The sequence below is a fragment of the Calidris pugnax genome, unplaced genomic scaffold (assembly GCF_001431845.1).
Source record: "Calidris pugnax isolate Ruff unplaced genomic scaffold, ASM143184v1 scaffold178, whole genome shotgun sequence".
Classification (NCBI taxonomy): Eukaryota; Metazoa; Chordata; class Aves; order Charadriiformes; family Scolopacidae; genus Calidris; species Calidris pugnax.
In genome coordinates, this window is record NW_015090986.1 from 1,979,696 (window position 1) to 2,000,276 (window position 20,581).

The window sequence follows — 20,581 nt, forward strand, 5'->3', positions numbered from 1 at the left end:
AGTAATTTAAATCACAGCTTTTCTGGGTCAGAATTGCCTGATGTGGGACTTCATAGAATCACAGAATGGTTTGGGAGAATGGTTTGGGTTAGGAGGGACCTTTGAAGGTCACCTAGTCCAACCCCTCTGCTGTGGCCAGGGACACGTCCCACTAGATCAGGTTGTCCAAAGCCCCATCCAGCCTGGCCTTGAACACCTCCAGGGATGGGACATCCACAAAATCGGCAGCAAAAAATCCCACTGGCCAAGCCAGGAGCCCTGTCCATGAAATGTGCTCCTGACCCACTGGACTTGACCAGATTTGGCCCAATGCACCAATGGGCCTGATCCAGGAGGTCCTTAATTTTGAAGTGGGAAGCGTGTTTCAAAGTAAAAGCTCTGCAAATATCTTCACGCTGGCTTCCTGCTCTCCGCCACTAGCCATCCTTGTCGGCATGTTTACATTTCCCCTTGCCTGCGGTCTCTTTATCAGGCAATGGGTTTGTTCTGTGTCTAGTATAAAGCAAGTGAGCGCGGCTTTCACACACACACGTACTGCACACATGCAGCGTGCTCAGGATGACACAGACGAGTACAGTATTGAGCATTTTCGTCTTGTTTCTTCGCACCACTTTTGGGGAAAGTGGTTGCACCTCAGCAGATGGTGATGGTGAGTCATTTCATCTTCATCTTTCCACTCATGTATGATCTTGAAAAACCTGAGTTAAGTGCTCTGAAATGCAACTGATGAGTTAAATGTGTTACTGTTTTACAGCCTTTCTTCTAGTACCAGTACTTAAGGCAGATGTAGAGCTGGAGGACACCTATTTGATTTAATTCCCAAGTCTGTTGTGCCTGTAATGTCCAAATTTGTATGAAATGGGGGAGACCATAGCTGTATGCAGAGGGCATGCAAGATCAGACCTGTTAATCCTCCCTTGTTGTATTTGCTGTTCATGTGAGGGGCTACGCCTGGGAGTGGGGAACCGCTTCATTCTTCTGCAGTCCATGGTCACTCTGAGCTGCCATCAGAGAAGGGTGAGGTTCTGGCTTATCTTGCTCTTGGCAGATTCCTCCAAAGAAAATGTTTCAGTGTACCTCAAACTTGGCCCAAACTCTTCCACCTCAAAAGCCAAACGTTTTCTCTTTTTCTTTAAGCAATTGCACCAGGTGTATCTGCAGGATAGTCCCAGTCTCCCTAGTAGTATGGCTGAAGCAACAGCTCAACCCGGGGGATCTCACAGCCTGTCACTAAAAGTATCATCCCTTACTCAGCAAATAATTATAAATTAATTCAACAGTTTAAATTTAGGTTTCTTGCAGATTTCATTATCTCATTTAGAGAAGTAAAAATTATTTAGCATCATGAAAATAAAAAATCAAAGTATAAAGAATAGCAATAAAATCACTGTTTCAGTCTGCTGTCCCTTGAAAAACTGGATTTACACATTCCATCCCAGATCTCTTAAACAGTTTGTCTAATAATAAGCAAAGAGCAGTGACAGAGCTTGTTGCACTGAGCCTGAAGGACATGGACAGTCACTCAGCTATTGGTAGTTTTAGGGCTCTGTTGTTTGGGAGCAAAAGTAGTTTTGGTTTTCAGAAAGACATGTGTGTCCTATGCTGCATTCCTATGTTGTCTCACAGATAGCAAATCATATTTTCCCCAGTGTTTCGTGCATTATACCATGTATGGATGCACACATATGTAAATGCATACATATCTACATAGATAGGCTATGCATGGTAAGTTTTTTAGCTAGAAGACAACAGGGAGTAACTCAGAACTGCAACTAACAACCTTGTTTTCTTCTATATGCCTTTTATTTATACAATCTGCAGCTGTTAGAACCATCTTTGGCAAGCAACTACTGGTGAATGACCAATGCTAGTGATTTATCGCTGTTGTCACTGAATTTGTCAGGGCTTCCCAAAAGCAGATATTTCCTTGTTTTGTCACTACCCTCCAGTAAAGCATAATTTGCTTAGAATTAAAGACAAATAGATTCAGAAAATCCCCATTGAGCAATTAGCAGCTTTTGTGATTTCTTTATGAGTCTCATGGGTTTGGCCAATAAATAAAACAACCCAGGGTAAAATCACCTGTGGTGGATGTTTGGCTTTCTCTTGACCTTTCCAACTCACCCTGCCTCCTGGTAAAGTGCCACCAGCCAACACAGGCATGAGATCACCCCTTCTTATGGGAAGAGGAGGGAAAAGCTCATGGCAGCACTTGCCTTCATCTTCTCCTCTTTTCTAAGTAGCAGACAGCCTCTGAAGAGCTGTCACCCAGACTGACAGAGGCAGTGGAGATCCCCAAAAGACCTAAGAGAGCTACAAGAAGAGCAAAGAAGGGGCATGGGCAGGGGAAGCAAGAGACAGCAGGCACCAGGGTCTCATCATCTGGATGGCTGGCTTCAGTGGTCCTCCTACCTAGACTTTTATGGTTTGTCCAGCCCACATCAAAACTGGTAGGATTAAAACAAGTTCTGCCTGACTTCTGCCTGAATCAGATCATCACTAGAGATTTTGCATCACTCTGTCTAGGGAGACAGTCACTTTATTGACTTTGGAAATTATGACACTGATCCTGCAGATGCTTAGCAGTGCCTTTGGTTTCATGCGTTGTTGATCATCCTGGTGGCTTCAGGTCTTAAAGCTGAAGCATGTCTGTAGCCTCTGCTAATACTCTTCTCTTAGTAAAGGCTCATGAGATTCCTGCTGTGATTTGAACCATCTTGCTGGGTGTTGTCCAAACCCAAGAGACAACCATCTTTGCAAAGACCCTGCCATAGCTGTAGCTACTAGAGCAGTTTTTCTCCCAATAGAATTGACCCATCTCAAGCCCTACCTTGATTCCAGCATGCCATACTCAGGGCTCGGCCTGATCTGGGTTTCTCAAGGAAAAAAGTTGTAATCTTGTAAACCTTTAATTGTGTAATGAGTCCTTTAGCACCGTGAGTCATGTTGGAGTCATCAAAACCATTTACGTAGTGAATATTTGTGTGTGGTCGTTCTGAGGTTTAGGGAAGGAGTGTAGCTGAGACTACATGCATATTTATGGCAGACCAGAAAATTACTGTCAGCCCATGGAGGAACCATGTCCGAAAAAGCATTTCAAAATGCTTACTTAACATGATTTATGAGGTCTAATTACCATACATTCTATGGTTAGGATGCTGTTTCCATAAGTAAGGAACCACATAATCACTATGTGAAAGTTCAGTGTCAAAGGGGTAAAGTAAACTTTCCAGTGCAGCACCAAAAGCACACTACGCTGGTTAAATATTAAATAGCAAGACAAAACCTTTTTTCTTTCTTTTCATTTTGCAGTAAGCCTGCTAGAGAATGAACTAAAATTTTTGTCACTTTTCAGCGAAACATTAGCGGACAGCTGAATTACTATTTCTGATATACCATTTATTCATACAAGAATTGTCAGTTTTGCGTGTTTATGCAAAATCTGGTATATGTAGTTTGCATATACAGACAGCACCAAACAGTCTCTCCCACTTACATAAAGGAAGAGCAGTCATCCTAATTCATAAGTTTTAATGTTGAGGCATCTATGAGCATAACTAAGCTGGTCTCCTGGTAGCTGCAATCTTAGAGGCATAAAATGTGACATATCTGTGCATGTGAGCTTTGGGTGTACCTATCTATATGAAATACAGGGGTTTTTTCCATTTTATGCAGATTCATTTCAGCTTACTTGTTATCCCCTGAATTTTGAATAGACGTATATCTATATGCGCACACTTTTACCAAGAAATATATAAGTTTATGTAATATACATTGAGTGTATGCTCAGATGGCTCAGGGCTGCATTGGTCAAGACTCTTGCCTGTGTGAAACTGCTGCAGGGCTTGTTCTAGAGCTGCACTGACCTCTGTGTCTCTCTCTTGAATGTGATGGTCAAGTAGAGCAGCTTTGTACAGCACCTATTTTGTCCGTTTGTACAGGTTATCTGCTCAGAGCAGCCGCGGTGGTGGAAGACATTGCATTTCGTTGTCCCCACCAGAGCTGAGGTGAGCAGGGAAGACCAGTAATTGCTTCTTAGCACCAGTTGCTCATGATGACAAATGGCCGTTGTGTCTTAGCTCGGGAGATAGATCTGCCCCTGGGTTCTGGATTGGTGCAGCATCAGAAGCTGTCCCTCCTGCTGTCCACCACGGGTGCTGGTGGCAACAGCCTCCTTCCGATCCTTGCCCGCACTGCTTTTGGGTTTTACTCTGCATTCCTGACTCACGTCTCAATTTCTTCTCTTACTCAAAACACGATTCCAGATGCATCTCATCTCCGAGGTCGGGAGGAAGCACTGCTGATAGTAAGCCTGTGGGGTGATACTCTTTACTTGTATTTTAAAGTAGTCAAACAGCTCTCCCCTTCTTTCTCCCTGCTGTCAAACCAAGACCATTTTGGATCTTCAGGTGTGCTCCTATGCCAGACAAGGTCTGGGTCTCCCTGTATGCTGGCAGGATTGGCCAAGGATCATAGAACACCACCAGTAGAACTATGCATCAGGGTATCCAAGTAGCTGGTCACACCTCAGTGATCCGATTCACCTGGGTGAGAGCAGAGGTGACCATCCTTTTTTCTGGGAGGGATTTTCCATTCCAAATGTTTCCATGGGCATTTCCCCACACTGTTTGTGAGTTTGAGTCACTGATGTCGCTGAAGCAGCCCAGGGATCATGCTCACTGCATCAGGTGCCCCACATGGCAAGGGCATGTCTGCGGAGTGGGTAGGAGAGAACCAAGAAGGGGACCAGGTATGGTCCCTGGACATGGGGAAGAGGGTTACGTGTCCTCACAGCTACTCTTAACCACTGGTTAAAGGAGACAGAGGCATTCCTGCCCTGAGGATCCACTCAAGGTATCATGGCATAAGCCCTTTCCCTGTCCACTTGGCTACGGTGGGTGAAATTCATGAAGTGAGGCTGAACTGGCAGTTTCTGCCAGAGAGGACTCCTCTCAGAAGCATCAGGTTTTGCCTCACTGAACTCATACCTGCCAAGTGTAGGACTTGAGACGTATGCTCTTACTCAAATCGCGATTGTTTTATTAGTCATCGAAGAAAATTTGCAGGAAGCCACGCATTCTGGCAGAAAGTCTGAGCTTTCCCTCCTGAGCCCAAATTCGTGACATTTCAGAAAATTTTGCCGTTCAACCAAAGTAGGGCTTAATTGCCTCATGACACCAAAATACTCTTGCTTTCCTAAAACCACCCATACTACTTTCCAGTCTTCTCAGGAACCCAGTGACAGGCCAGACCTTCAAGCATGGGCAGGGGCCAAGCGGGGACAGGAGGACGCTGCCCAGGCACTCTCAGCTGGCTGCAACACGGCTGGTCCTGGTGCAGGTGCAGCAATGGCAACTGCCAAGCCTGCGTCCTTGGCCGTGGGTCTGCTGCTTTGGAGCTACAAGGTGTTTGAGGTACTTAGAGGCTGTCCTGAGCTGAAATTCCCATACAAATAACTCCCGTTGAAACTAGCCTTTGCTCTGGCCAGCCCCAGACACCTCTGGAGGTGACCGTGTTGGGCCAGTGTTAGCCTCGGGCATCAGCCCCAGACACCTCTGGAGGTGACCGTGTGGAGTGTATTCCCCAGTGCGTGTTTCTGTTCTGTTTATTTTCAACGGTGCCTTTGTCCTTCACTAGAACACCCTGCTTTTCAACAGGCATCATGAACATGTCTTGCTCCCAAGAATAGCGGCATTTTTTGGTTCCTAATAGGTAAGCCTGTTTGAGAAATTTCGGAGATAGTTTTCAGATGGTCCTGCTTTTATCTTGGTATAAAGTTTATCTCTAACTTTTAAACCAACAAGACCCTTGTCCCTGACTCAAACTTAGCACGAATTAAACTGCAAAGCAGACAATACATTATCTCTGCTTTATGTTTGACACTGGGACTTTTTCAGAGAGGTTTCCAGGTCGACATCAGCACTCCTTTTTGCCCATGATTAATAGAAAAGAACAGACATAGGGTGTCTCATCTGCCCAAGCCATCTGCGACACTATGTCTTTTTATAGTTCTGAGATTGGTGATGCAGAATGTACCTTCATGCATGGTAACTGAGTGGACCTCACTGACATGGAGGCAGAGCAACCTCGAAAGGTGCAAATGGCTTTTAATTTCAATTTGAACAAGCTTTATTTGCTTCTTACAAAATAGATGGGTCAACCCTCTTCATTTCAGGCAACCACGTAAAGAAACTACCTCCTATACAATGGAGCTGCAAATCAAATACACTCACAGGTTTGCTTCAATAACATCCTGCGCATCTCTCTTTAGGGACTTTTGGAGATGACGAACCAGACAATTTTGACATCAGCTGCTTCAGCCAGCTGGAATTTAAGGATTCCTATAGCAGCCTGACCTGCAATTTTACTGAGCCGCCTCTTCACAACACTAACTATACCCTGGCCCTGTGGTAAGTGCTGTCAGTCCATCCTTTGGTAAACTTCTGGAAAGCGAAACGCAAAGCACCAGTGAGTCATGGCACCGTGTGCTGGGAAACAGGAGCAGCAAAGCTAGACAAAATTCTGTTTCATAGTGTTTACCAAGTTTGAATGCTGTATTCAGCAAAGAAGAAAGCTTTACTGAAACAGAACATAACTGCCTAATTAAGGAGCTGGAAGTGCATTGTAACACCTCCAATAGTTCTGATTTTGCCTCTGTTGCTCTGAAACACCTGTAATTACAGAAGTAGCCCAGCATGAACTGTGAGCAATTTTTTCTTTAAATTAAATATTTTTAAAAAAACAAACCTAGTCTATACCAAGTGAAAAGTAAAAATGTTTTTGAAGAGGCAGATCCTTTCCACAGAAAATTCTTTGGCACAAGGACTCATTTTCCACTGCGGGGAAAGTGTCTTTATCTAGGTCAAGACAAAAATTAAGCAATTGTCTTTGCACACACAGACATGCAAATAATTATCAAACACATCAGTCATCTCCACTGCTTGTCGAGGCCTTGAAACTCTTTTCCACCTTTTTTTTTGACTGATGCAGCTAGCTGAAGAAATTCAGCTTTTGTTTCTTTAGCTTACTTCTGCTTTTCCCTTTGCCTGTTTTTCCCGAAACTGAAAGTTTTCTGGCAGCCAGCCAAAGAAATGGATTTTTTTTTTTTAATCCTTCTATTCTAATCACTAATTTTTTTTCCACCTAGTTTATTAGAATATTTCTGTTTTCCTGGATTTTGACTGAAATTTTATGGCAGTCCTCAAATATTGGAGTCACACAGATGAAGGAACACAGAGACATATTTTCACTTCTGAAACTGTGCCATATGACTCCTTCATGGCCTGTCTGACTGTTGACCCTATATTTTCTACACTGCAGTTAAATAAGAAATTTCCCTTTATCTTCAGTGAGTATTCAAACCTATTGCCCTATATTTAAAAACGGCATCAGTAACATAATTTTTAAAGATACAAGGGTTTTTAATACATACATCTCCAATTTAATAACTGTATTTTTCCTTCAAAAGCCCTAGGGCTCTTACTATGACTCATGTCACTTGATTATTGTGCTCCAAGACCATGATGGAAAATACTATCTATTTTTTTTAACTCCTTATTTGCATGGCATTTTTTCTAATTTCACATGGAGTGCCACTTCAGTTAATGTGAAATGAGCTAAATGGATTTCTTCACTTACTATGTTATAGTAAGACTGAGAAGAAATTAATCTTGTGTCACTTTGGTCAACAGTACCAAGGAAGAAAGCAATTACATGTGCTTCAACATGGAGAAACAGGAGGATGTGTATTTCTTGCAATTCACTGATATACTCTCAAATAAAGACATTTGTATGAACTCTGAGACGAAGAGAATGGTCTGCAGGAGTCTGGTTGTAACTGACATAGGTAAGACACTTTACGTTTTGGAAATTTTTAAGATATAGGTGTTACTGGGGAAAATATAGCCCAGCGCAAAGCCTTAGCATCAACCTGGATGACATAGAGGCAGTATAAAACAGTGCCCTACCAGGACATGTAGCCTCATATTGGGGTATTGACAGTGTGGTGTTCCCCCTGCTTCAAGGCATTCAAAATTCACCTCCATTCAGAACGTGGAACTGAATTCTGGCCTATCATAACACTCTGCCCAGACCTGGACGTAGACCGAATCATGCACATGGGTGAAGCAGCTGTTCCTGAGCATGGATGAGCTGTCAAGCAGGGAAATTTTGCTCATCTCTTGCTAGGGGTTGTGCAGTTTCAGGACTGACCACCTCGAGTCTAGTGTGAGCTCAATAGCACAGGGACCACAAGGTTGCAAGTTCTCACTTTTTCACATCTTGCTTCTTGGTGGAGCCTGTTGTCTGAATGAAGCACTCAGGCATCCTGCAGCACAGAAGGGACACTGAGAGGCCATGAATGGGCTCATCAAAGCCACAGTGGGGACCTGCCTAAGCCAAAAAATAGGGAACTTGGGGGAAGGAGGGGCTCCTTGGGACTTATCCCTCTTGGGAGCCAGTCTCATTCGAGGGCTGCAGAGGAGCCTGTGTAGGGCAGCTCTGTTCTGCTCTGGTGCCACCATGCTTTGCCTTCTTTGGCAATAGATACTGTGTCATCCCTCCCTTATGAAACATTTCTGCCCCAGTGCAATAGTTTTGTAATAATCTTACAATACCTCTCAGTTTATGGGCCAGCCTGGTCCATATCTAGTGGTCTCTAGAAACTGCAGGCTCTGCATGAAAGGATTAAGCATTTGTGGGTTGCAGAAGAAGTGGGCATGATTTTTGGCTGTATGCACTTTCCTGAGAGGAGAGAGGTGTGGGCTTTCTGTTCCTGTGAGAGGTGATGTGCTTTACACGGCACATTCAGGAAGGCTCAGTGGCACAGACACAGGTCCCCACAGACCTCAGGCACATCCAGCTCAGACACAGCTTGGGAAGAGTCCTGAGGGCTGCATTTTTGGACTTGAGTTACTTACACAGATGGTCATTTGACAAAGTCTGTTGCAGACCAGGTCATATGTGTGTTTATAGCAAGTGTCTGGAGCCATAGCCCTCTCTGCTATGTCTAACACTGTCATACATTGTCCCTTCCTCTGTACCCCTGCCCTGATGACCAGCGGTGGTTGTACCTGTGCCCAGTTCACTCCCAGTGCCTTCCTCCCAGAGTAGCCATGGGTTTTTACCATGGGATCTTCATCTCAGAGCACTGGTTAGAGGGACTGAATTTCAGGTCTTCAAGCAGTGCTACCTCAGGGTTGGGCATGGGAATTGATTTCAAAGACTAAATGTCACTTCCCTAGGAAGTATCAACCCTGCTATTCACATTGCTGCTCCAGCAGGTCAAACAGCAAGGCCCCTCAGGACCAAGGTGTAAGGACAAGCTGGGGCTCAGTGTGAGACTCACCCAGCTCAGGCCAACACTCATTCAAGATAGGTCACCCTGCAGGGGGTATAACTTGAAGTTGATTATTTATTTTTTTTGGACTTTTCAAAATCTGTTTATTTTGTGGTAACATTGTCCTACTCCTGTTATATCCTGGTTCGTTATCATTTGCAGTTAAGCCTGAAGTACCATTTGATATAAACATCACATACCAAAAGGAGGCAAATGAATATCTGATTCATTACAGTACACCACACTCATGGAAGAAATACTTACAGGACAAATTAATTCACCAAGTAGCCTATCGGCAGGAAGAAGGTACATGGAAGGTAAGTGATGATGTATTGGTGAGCTTACAATAATTTTCAAAATTAAATGTTAACAGAAATACCAGTGTTAAGTAAAAACCCTCAAATCTGCATTTCAACAGTTTTTCCAGCTGGAAATTTGGAAAGGTGCAGTATTTGGCATCTAGACATTTCATCAGTCAAAACCATTCCAGACCAACAGCACCCATGTCTGTTAGACACTTTTCTGGGCTAATGGGATTTCGTTCATTTGGTCTTTGCAGTGGGAAGACAAGACATCATATAATGAACCAGTCTAAGTGTCTGGACATCTTGCTCTCTGCTATGATGGTTTTGCTCTTGTTTCCTGGGTTCATCAGTCCATAACTCATACGACCCCATTTCTTATTTAGCAACAGTTTCTTCATGTCTGTTTTTTTTACTGAGCCTCTCCCGGCTTTGAGTGCAGCCGTGCAGCTCTCCCACCCTCAGACCATCTTTCGGGCTGTAGCTGCTTGTGAAATGGGTCTGTTTTGGGCTGCCCAACTGCTGACACCTTGGTGTCCCCTGTCACAGGAGCAGCCATGCAAACACCAGTCCAGATGGGAGGTGTTTGAAAAGCATGGACTGTACCTGCCTTTTACAGAGGGAACACAGGAGAAGTATAACTAGAAAAAGAAAATTACTCAGGCAGGCAAACACACTGAAATGAAGATCACCAGAGCTGCATGGTAGGATTGCAGCTTCTTTTCTGCAGCTGTTCTTTCAGAATTGTCTTTTTATGCCACACAAATTAATTTTTTCCCCTCTCTCTTCTGATTCTTCCCAGGGAAGCATGTATTTCCCACTGCAGTGTCTGTAGGAGCAAAGAACAGTTAATACTTTCAGCTGCTTTCCAAAGAGCTTTTACCTAACATTAGTCTCTCTTCTCAGTACTGTCTGGACTACCTTGCTATTAAGCTAGACTAGTGGCATGATGACCACCTGTATAATAACCAAAGACAAAGAGCAAACAGCACAGTACTGCAGGGATGTACCTGATCTTGCACACTTTGCTGAAACTCAAAGATACTTCTCCTGTGTCTGCTAGAAAAATAATTTGATTTTTTTGTGTGTGTTTAGACAATAAAGTCGCCGTACCTTCAAGTGAAATTACTGGGAAAAAACCTCGAAAATGATGCCTTGTATGAGGTGAAAGTACGTTCACAGCCCAATGGAGAATATTTTAAGGGCATGTGGAGCGAATGGAGCACTTCCAAAAGCTTCAGGACTGCAAGGGAGCAGAACTCCACAGAGAGCTGTAAGGGCAGAAACCACTTTGGTCCACCTGGAAGAAAGCAGAGCTAGGGGTTCCCAGACCCCTGTCCGGCCCTGGTGGCAGCAGTGATGAGACTATGGGGAGGGGGAGAGCCCGTGGCCACAGCAGGGTCAGCTCTCACAGGCACTGGGCAGCCCAGAGGAGATGACCCAGAAGGCAGCTGTATCACTCTGGTCTGGGGCTGACTCTCCACGTGACGTTAAATCTCCCTCAAGGGTGATAAGATCAGATGAAGGGCTGCTGTAAGGGCACAAGGCAGGCAAAGGGAGTGAAGCCTGACTCACCCCTGCTTGCTGCCTGCTGGCGTGCATGGAGAAGACGGGCTTGCACTGAGCATTTTAGATAGAGCACAAAGAGTGGGGAAACATGACCCATGTCAGGGCCCCGGATTTGTGTGCGAACATGGCACTTTAATCACAAATACGATACAGGATAAAATCTCACCATTGCACTTGTAAACATGAGTAATCCCTCTAGTCCTTGGGGTCCTTTCAGTCCCCAGGAGCACCTCAGCATTACATGAGTTCAAAGTCATGTCAGTGCTGCTATAAGGATGCGGTGAGCAGTGACTTCAACGTGCTGCAAGTGACAGGAGACTGAGCTCCTTTAATCCAACCTGGGAACCCAGCTTGGAGCTCGGCCAAGTGCTGATGCTCTGGCAGTGTTCCTTTTCCCTCCTTTAGGGAGGCAGGAGAAATGCACCACTGCACCAGTCTAATGACAGGCAAGTGCAATGCTTAGCATTAATTCCTGATTTATTGTCTGAAGAGACAGTACAGTTATGGTGGCTTAACAGAGAGACATTTAGATGCATTGGCTGATGTTCTTTATTTTTCCTTAGATAACAGTGTGGTCGTGGTTATACTCTCCATCCTGGGCTTCATGCTATCCATTCTCATGATTTTCCTGGTCGTAACTTTTTGGGAAAACAGGTAATTTAAGTCTCTTTGTATCAGAAAAAGTGTTGGAAGCTAATCCTGTTCCTAAAGTGTTGTTGTTTTCCCTGTTACACTTGTGAACTATTCTCTATCCAACTCTGGACCTCTGTATCAAGCCGAAGGCAGGCAAAGAGTAGAAGTGTAGAATACAAGAGAGGGTGTTGGCAGACAGAAGATGACCTGCCACTTTGAGCAGACTTCTGTCTTGGGCTTGAAACACTGAGACCTTTGGGGAGCTGAAGTCACCATGGAACATTTACAGAGTCGGTGTTACACTGGAGGCAAATTTGACTCAAAAACTTCAAGCAAGATCCAGAAAAGAAAGCAGCCTGGGGGTTTTTGTAAAGTCCCAAGAGGCATGGAGATGGTATACCGGGGAGATTCCCTCTTTCCCTTTCACAGGCTGAGTCAGCAGGGTGTTTGCTCTGCAGCGCTTTCGGAAGCAGCAGGGCAGAGCTCTCTGCAACAGGGGCTTGATGGCATCTGCCACCAGCCCAGCCAGGTCCACATCCAGCCTTGTGGCAAAACTGGGCTCTACATCCCCCACCAAAGCTGTCACAGCAGAAGTGGGACAGGAGATACATTCATTACACAGGCAGTCCTTTGTCTGCTTCGATTTCTTTTTTCATATCTTGTCTACACAGTCTTGTCTACAGCAGTACATAGACAGCTGTGAATATATTCTTGAATATTGAATAAGTAGTTGAAAAATTTAAGAAAATGAACAGATTTATAGATAATGTGGTGAAATGAGAATCTGAAGTGAAAAAGTCCCAAGTTTAACCATAGGAGATGAATTTTGAACTGCTGAAAAAACAGCTTTTAGACAGTGAGACTTTTTGAACACAGACACCTTTTAAAAAGCAGAGAGCTTTATACATGTGTGTGTATATACCCATATACACAGAGATAAAATATATATTCATATACATCTATAGCTATATTTGTATCACTTCGACATTGAATGTCAGTTGGGCAATATTCTTTAGATGCATCATAGCTGAGAGTTTCTAGCAGCACAATGCAAGAACTTTGCTAATCCAGGCAGTTAAAATGAGACCTGTTGGACAAGGCTACAATACATGTATCTGAAGCACAGACAGCTGGCCAAGGAGTGGGAAAACATGTAATTCTTTGACTTATGTAAACATGAAGAGGCAAATATCAGCAAATTTGCACTTTAACCACAAACCCTTTTTCACTTGCAGAAATTGGTTTCACCATGCAAAACCCTGTTAACACAGCTAGATGCAAATGAGCTTTTTGCCAGCATAATTTGCTGTTTTTTCCAGTACTTGCTGAAGCGTCTTCCTTTAAGTGACAATTCGTGCACTCAAAAGAACAATGACTATTCAGTGACCTTTATAACTCCTCTTCTCCTGTTTTTGTTTTATTCTCAGACTTCTCTGTCATTATTTTGGGTAATGCAAGCCAGCCCTAAGGCTTTGTGAGAATTAGTACAAATGATGCAATATGGTCCTCTGATATCTCAATATGTTCCTCTTTTGTCTACTGTTGAACCTCTTTTTGTCTATTGTTGCTGTTTCAGGATCAAACCTGCTGTGTGGCCAAACCTGCCTGATCATAAAAAAACTCTGGAGCAACTATGCAAGAAGCCAAAAAGTGTATGTACTTCTACTATTGTTTTCACCTACGTATAGACTATTGGGAACAAAACTAAAACTCATGAGAGACAGTACATGCAATTGCAGCATGAACTGGGACATCTTACAGAAATTACTTCTCCATTTCACTGAAGAGAGCCCACATTTGCACAGGATGATGCTAGTCAAGGGTATGGAAATAAGAGATAATTCAGCTACTGCCTGAGCTTTGGCTTGTGCAAAGTAACTACACAGGGCTAGAGAATTTATATATGAGGAAAGGTTGAAGGAATGGAACTTGTTTACAGAAAAGAGGAAGCCTAGGGCTGGGACTACTATTCACAAACTTCCAATACCAAAACTTTAGGTACGGAGATGGTAGAGGTTCTCTTGCCACAAGGCTGTGTGCAGAGGGAACAGGCACTTGTTGCTTTAGGGCAAACTTCATCTATGAGTAAGAAAATCTTTCTCCATTGTATATGTTGCCCAGAGAAGAAGTAGGTTCTCCTTTGCTGGAAATGTTCAAATCTTGGCTTGATAGGGCTTTTGGATAACCCAATCCAGGTCCTTTTTCTGGCAGAAGGTGGGACCAGCTGGACTTCAGAGGTCCCTTCCAACCAAGATGCTTTGGTGATTCTATGAAACTCTGATCATGGGGCTGGGTGGGAACCCTTTGCAAACATCTCTGGTGATGCTCATGTACTTTTACACGGCCAGTAGAATTCCTTACACACCATATGATACATGAACTGTTCTGCCAGACAAAAGCTAGATGCACAAATGTTACAAACTGTAAACTGTGGGATTAACCTGTTGCCTTAAAACTGTGTCTAGTGCATTACTTCACTAAGAAACTCATCACCACTGTTCTCTCATTCTTGGTACATTATTAGCATGTTCTTAATTTAATAAGAGGTCTAAGATTACTCTCCCACACTCTGTTCTCCCCAGTGCAGGGATTCCTGATTTGTTTCAGGAAGTTGTGGCAAACTTTTGCTTCCCTCATTGCTAATTTAGGAAGGTAAAACTGAAAGGAACTGCCTGGGTTGGCAGACTGATTCCTGTGAAATGGCAGGCAGGCGACAGATGCATGGCTCAGAAAAGCCTCTGAAACACCAGTTTCTACCACGTTGCATAGATCATAAAATGCTCTCCAGTGGTACTGCATGCAGGAGGTCACTGGATAGATTCAGATTAATGTGGAAAAGGATTTTAATCCATGTGATAGTTTATTCCCTGTTAACCTGTTGTTCAGTTTAGGGTTACTTTCAGAGTTAAAGAAATAATAAACACCCTTCTAAAATCAAATGAACTATTAAAGTACCTTTTAAGGTAATACCCACTGTTAACTGATCATGCTGTTCCCTTTGCCACACAGAATTTTGATATAAGCTTTAATGCAGAGAGTTTTGGTTACGTTCATATCCATAAAGTGGATGGCATTCGAGCAAAAGCAGAATTGGAAAATTTTCTGCAGCCATCAACCACTCCAGAGACAAACCTTTCAGAAAAATTTAGGAGCGGCTCAGAACTGAAGAAGATCACTGCGATTACAGACAAAAGCAACCAGAACCTGTCTGTGACTTATGGAGGAATCTGGCCAGCTGAAGCCCTGCACGGACTCCTGGACACCAGCCAGTTTGCAGACACCGAAGGAAACGACGGCTCCAGCACATACGAGGTGTGCCACAGCAATGGGGTGCCCCTGTGTGATGATGGTTTCAACCCTTCCTCCACTCCTCCCCCGGATCCCTCTGGCCAGCCTGGGTCAGAGCCCCTAAATGCTGATGCCACATACCAGATGACGCCTACCAGTGAAACGAGGTCACCAAACAACGAGGAAGCCTATGTCACCATGTCTAGCTTCTACAAAATTCAGTAAGCCTTAGAGGAATGATGGCGTCCCATTTTTTTTTTCTCTAACAAGCAGGACAGTGAAGCTTTCTGTTTTGTTTTTCCTGCATACCGAAAGTTGCCACCCCTGCAACGCACCCTGCTCACAGTGCAATCACAGAATCACAGAATCGCCATGGTTGGAAAGGACCTCTGAGATCACCAAGTCCAACCATATACACACAAAAAACCCCAACAATCTCGGGCACTAGAGCATGCCCTGAATAGCCACTTCTACACGTTTCTCAAATACCTACAGGGAAGGTGACTCCACCTCCTCCCTGGGCAGGCTGTTCCAGTGCCTGACCATCCTCTTAGTAAAGTAATCTTTTCTAATATCTAACCTAAATCTCTCCTGCCCCAACTTCAGACCATTTCCTCTGGTCTGGTCATTATTCCCCTGGGAGAAGAGGCCAACCCCCACCTCTCTACATCCTTCTTTCAGGTAGTTGTAGAGGGCAATGAGGCCTCCCCTCAGCCTCCTCTTCTCCAAACTAAACATGCCCAGTTCCCTCAGCCTCTCCTCCCAGGGCTTGTTCTCTAGACCCCTCACCAGCTTGGTGGCTCTCCTCTGGACATGCTCCAGCAGCTCAATGTCCTTCCTGTAATGAGGGGCCCAAAACTGAACACAGTACTCGAGGTGAGGCCTCACCAGTGCCCAATACAGAGGCACCATCACTTCCCTACTCCTGCTGGCCATGCTATTCCTGATACAAGCCAGGATGCCGTTGGCCTTCTTGGCCACCTGGGCACACTGCTGGCTTATGAATTCAACCTAAATTTAATCCTTTGATTTGATTAATCCAGAGCAATGACAATGAAGTCCTAGACAAGGATCTCAGCATGTCTTGTAAAAGTTAATGAACTCTTCTGTTAACCTCTTGGTTGCAGAGTTAAGCTCTTATTAATGCCTAAGCAAGAAATACAGCAACAAATTCAAGTTAAATAGAATCCAATCTCTTTTAAACAGCGGTAGGTCAAGAGTAACCCCTCTGCAGTCAGTGGAAGTCCACAAGTTTGCAAAATACGAGTAAACCAGAGTTGCAATCAAATCAGTTGCCTGGGGATTCAGGAGCTTGGCCACCACAAAGGTGGTTTGCTGAGTCTCCAGGGAAAAGGGCATATGAACTCACCTTAGGAAGATGTTTCTCAGGCTGGTATTATGTTTTTTTGAGAGACAGTAAAACAAAGCAAAGCCCCACATGCCACTACTTTTCAGTGGCGGTGAAGATCTACTCGAGCCAATTTAAGCATCCACAGATACTTCTCCTAGTGCTATAGGTTAAAGACCTATTTCATGTACTAGCAATATTTAGCTAAGAAAACAAAAGAAAGTCAATGAAAATCAAAGTCCCATCTCTTCCTATAAACAGAATTGGGGCTGTAAAAGGCATGATGCTGTCTTTCTTTGCAGCTCTTGTGCAAGCATTAGTGCACATGCAAATACTTTCCAGGACAAAAGGGCTGAGTGGACCATGTTTGTTTACGAGCATTATTCACAAATCTGTGACTGCATGAAAATACTTCAAATTTGGCCAGGCAGTGTTCTTCTGCGACATCTGATTTAGGAAGATGGATGGAGCGCCATGGATCCTGGCAGTGATCAGAAGACCTGTATTTTTTGCAAAATACTTTGTAAATTGCCTGGAGTAAAAAATTGCAGGTTTTGCCTTTTTTTTTTTTTTTGTTTAATTTTACATTATGATAGGGGAAGGCATCCTGTCCCTTCCCATTCACTTTTCTCTGGACTCTGTGTCCAGGTCTAAGGGGATCCTACGTGCTGCCACACAGAGATGGCTGAGCCACTTCACAGTCCCTCTGGGACACTGTGCGTTGTGGAACACCCGCTTGGAGGTAAAGCTGCTAGAGCCACATGGTTGCATGACAGCCAAGCAGTGTGGCCATGGGAACTCCAAGCCACTTTGCTGTGCTCTGAGATTGGTGTGCACCTCACTGAGCAGTCTCAGTTCCTCTAGCTGCTTGACACTCTCCTTTACTGAAATGTATTCACGTTGCCAGAGTCTAAGGGTAAAAAGAGTCCTTGCTCATCCTCAGAGCTGCTTGAATTTATTCTGACTGGTAATAATCACTGAGCTGTTGCTATATTTGATGTAGCCTGATGGAGAAAAGCAGCGCTCCCCAAACAGTGCTCCACTTTCTCCACCTCCACCTGACACCAGGGAAACCTTCAAATGGGGACAGCCTTACGGTGCCTGCATGCAAAGGGGCGAGGGTTTGGCTCAAGGCATTCCAGTGATACTTTGCAGAATTGTTTTTATTGCTGATTCTTGCTGAATGAAACACTGATTAATTAATGCATGAATGATGCCAAGATGAAAGCCATGGACATTAATTTGCCTAATAATGCTTGCATTTCTTTTTTAAAAAGAGCTGCTGGTAACGCTCATACTGTGCGGGCTTGCACAGCGCGATTGCAGATGCAGACAGACTGTGCTGGAAAGATACCCTCTTCCAGCAACACAGTGGCAATCAGAAAGGGGATAGAGGAAGAAGAAAAGCCCAACAGCAATATCCTTATACAGTATGCGCTATGCTTGTTTTGAACTCATATACACTTTTTTAAGAACTGAAAGGGACATTAAAAATGACAGATGTCTATTTGCACTATTGAGGCAGCAGGGTATCCATGTGGAATAATCTTTCTGTTTGTCTATGAAGGTGTACTGTCTTTAATACAGGAAAAGCAGAGGAAAACTCATGGTTGCTCTTTGGTACTGGAAAGTAGCACAAATCTCATTACTTTAGTGACTCTAGTTATTCTGAAATAGTTATATTTTTCTTATGTAGTAGTCATATTTTTGCATAGCTGCTAATGTTTAAACAGTCATTCTATTTTCTATGTCTTATTATCTTATTTAATTAGATAACATGTAACCTTGGTTTTATACTGTTTTTACCATATTAAAGGGACATGTCTATTTGCATGACCAATTTAAGTTCCTGTAATTCAGTCTTCTAACATACATCTATCAGGACAGGACTTACTCTACCCTCACGGAAATTAGAATAATTCTACGGTCTCTACCTAGCTTCAGGCAGGATACATCCCAAATAAATCTAGACAGCTCAGAGGCCTGAAAGCACTGTAGGATAACAGCAAGCCTGTCTCCATCACCACCACCCTGTGAGCCAGGGAAGCCTCTCTGCAAGTCTAGTCCCTGTGTTTCTGACCTGGCATGCCTCTGTTCATCCTGACTCGGATTGCCACCCAGCCCTTGTTACCCAGAAAACAGAGAGGTAACAGCTCAGGGAATCAGGTGGGTGAAGCCAGTCTCCTGCTGATGGCTCGTGCCTGCTCAGGTGACACAGAAGCTTCACCCAAGCCCCTGTGTGCAGCAGTGAGTCCACACTGCAAGCACCAGGAAAGAGAAAAACACCTCAGGCTTGTCATAGCCTGAGTATGGATACAGCAAGGCAAAGTCCCATATAAGCTGTGTCCTCAGAGATTAATACACTGCTGAATGCTGACAAATGTGCAACTGATAGAAAACAAAGCAGCCTTTCATTAATTATGTTCATCCCAATGTAGCTGTTTGTAGTGGAGGATGTAGGCTAACTCACACCAGACACAGGGGTTATTTTATTCCAGGCATAGCCGAGCTAGAAGAGTATCTTCCCAGGAGAGCAGCAGCGAGCACAGTCAAATCAAGGAGGGGTTAAAAGCATTAAGATTTCTAAAGGACCCTTACTCCCCTCCCAGAAAGAGCCCTGAAACCTGTCCATTGAACCACATCCAGCTGCTACCAAGCCAATGCCAACAGTTTGGTCTTTATGGTGGTGTTGTCAAGTCCTGTCAGGCTGAACTTTCACAAGCCCTAAGTTCCTCTGAAATAACTCTCTTTGGGGATTAGGCTTCTCGGAAGCACGCAGAGGTTAGCAGTCTCCTTCAGCTTTGAGAATCTGGCCTGAATGGTGGAAGCTAAATCTCTTGGAAAAATTGGTCCCTAACTGTTTTGCAGGTGATGAGTACCAATAATTAAGCAGTCTTAGTATCAGCATCCCTGAACATCATACGTGGTTTTAGAGCCATCAATCTAAATTTGATGGGTGTATACAGATTTAAAAATTTTCAGCTTCCTTTTAGAAAAAAAAACACAAATATGCACCAAAGCAAGATGCACCACAAACATTTCTGGTCCATGGCCAGCTTTTAGATGCGTAGTACATACATGAAGACAGAGCCACAGTTATGTCTTGACAACACTTCACCCAGTCAGGACCGAGTAGTTTCCTCGTAGTTCTACAAGAGTTTCCTCCATAGCTGTTCACAAATTCCCATCTGACTCAGCATCCACACTGGGGGTATAACTCATCTTTCACATACTCCATGCACCTTCTTGACTTCAGCATAACCTCCCTCCTCCACACTTTCTGCCACCCGTGCTCACACTCAGCTGCACAAATGAAAAGCTCTTGGTGACCCTGGTTTCTATGGAGCTGCTTTATCACACTGTGGCTGCAGCTGCCTGCTCCTCTCTCTGTACATAGTCATCAGGCTCTGCCAGCTCTTCTGTGCTCGTGGTACAACACAGCCACCCTCCTGTCTTTGCTTCTCCCCTCATCTATGTCATTTGCACTATCCAAACATCTCCTAGTGGCACACAAATGCTAACCCGTGAAATAAATTAAGTCTTTTGTCAGTTATAACACTGAGTCACCGTCTAACTTTAATGATGCTGAAAAACTTTAATTACCTCCCAAGGCGATATTCGTCCCCTGCTGAATTTATTAGTTTGTTTACCAAATCTTGCCCTCTGATGCATGTTCATTAGAAAGGCTGATAAAGCACACAAAAAGACTGTGTGTGTTGGTGGGGTGGTAGAAGACCAGCTAGGCATGGGGAGGTGGGGGAACCGTTTCTGCCAGAGCAAAGGGATGGTTAAATAGATGTGACGTGCAGTGAAGTCTGGGCCATGAAATAAATAGTGATAGGTTGTCCCAGCCACTGCTGCCCCAGGAACACATGGCTGAATTTGGGGAAGTTTTAGGCAGGCACAAGCTGACCCTGAAGCCATCCCTTTGGCAGCAAGGGGACCTGGGGATGCTGGCAGGGTATTTCTGCAGGGCAGGAGTTCAGCCACTTCCACGCTTCTCAGCAAAAGTGTTTATTGACTTGGAGGTTTGTATTTATACAGAAATACTGCAGCACTGCAGCCCAGGGTAAAAGAGCAGCAGGTTTTTAGTCAATACACTTT

At 44.1% G+C, this 20,581-nt stretch overlaps 1 protein-coding gene across 1 annotated transcript; it reads left to right on the forward strand.

The window, feature by feature from the left end:
* Positions 1-432: 432 nt before the first annotated feature.
* IL7R (interleukin 7 receptor) lies at positions 433-15,792 on the forward strand. Its single transcript, XM_014953895.1, has 8 exons — positions 433-649; positions 6,272-6,410; positions 7,692-7,846; positions 9,500-9,654; positions 10,735-10,912; positions 11,772-11,862; positions 13,418-13,493; positions 14,851-15,792. The coding sequence occupies exons 1-8, from the start codon at positions 559-561 to the stop codon at positions 15,352-15,354; spliced, it is 1,389 nt and encodes a 462-aa protein (XP_014809381.1). The 5' UTR covers positions 433-558; the 3' UTR covers positions 15,355-15,792.
* The last annotated feature ends 4,789 nt before the right edge of the window (positions 15,793-20,581 follow it).

Excerpts from the sequence above, each read along its gene's own strand:
- IL7R (XM_014953895.1), top strand. The coding sequence starts at position 559 with ATGACACAGACGAGTACAGTATTGAGCATTTTCGTCTTGTTTCTTCGC. Across the intron at positions 6,411-7,691 it reads AACTATACCCTGGCCCTGTG|TACCAAGGAAGAAAGCAATT; the intron begins GTAAGTGCTGTC and ends TTTGGTCAACAG. Across the intron at positions 7,847-9,499 it reads TCTGGTTGTAACTGACATAG|TTAAGCCTGAAGTACCATTT; the intron begins GTAAGACACTTT and ends TATCATTTGCAG.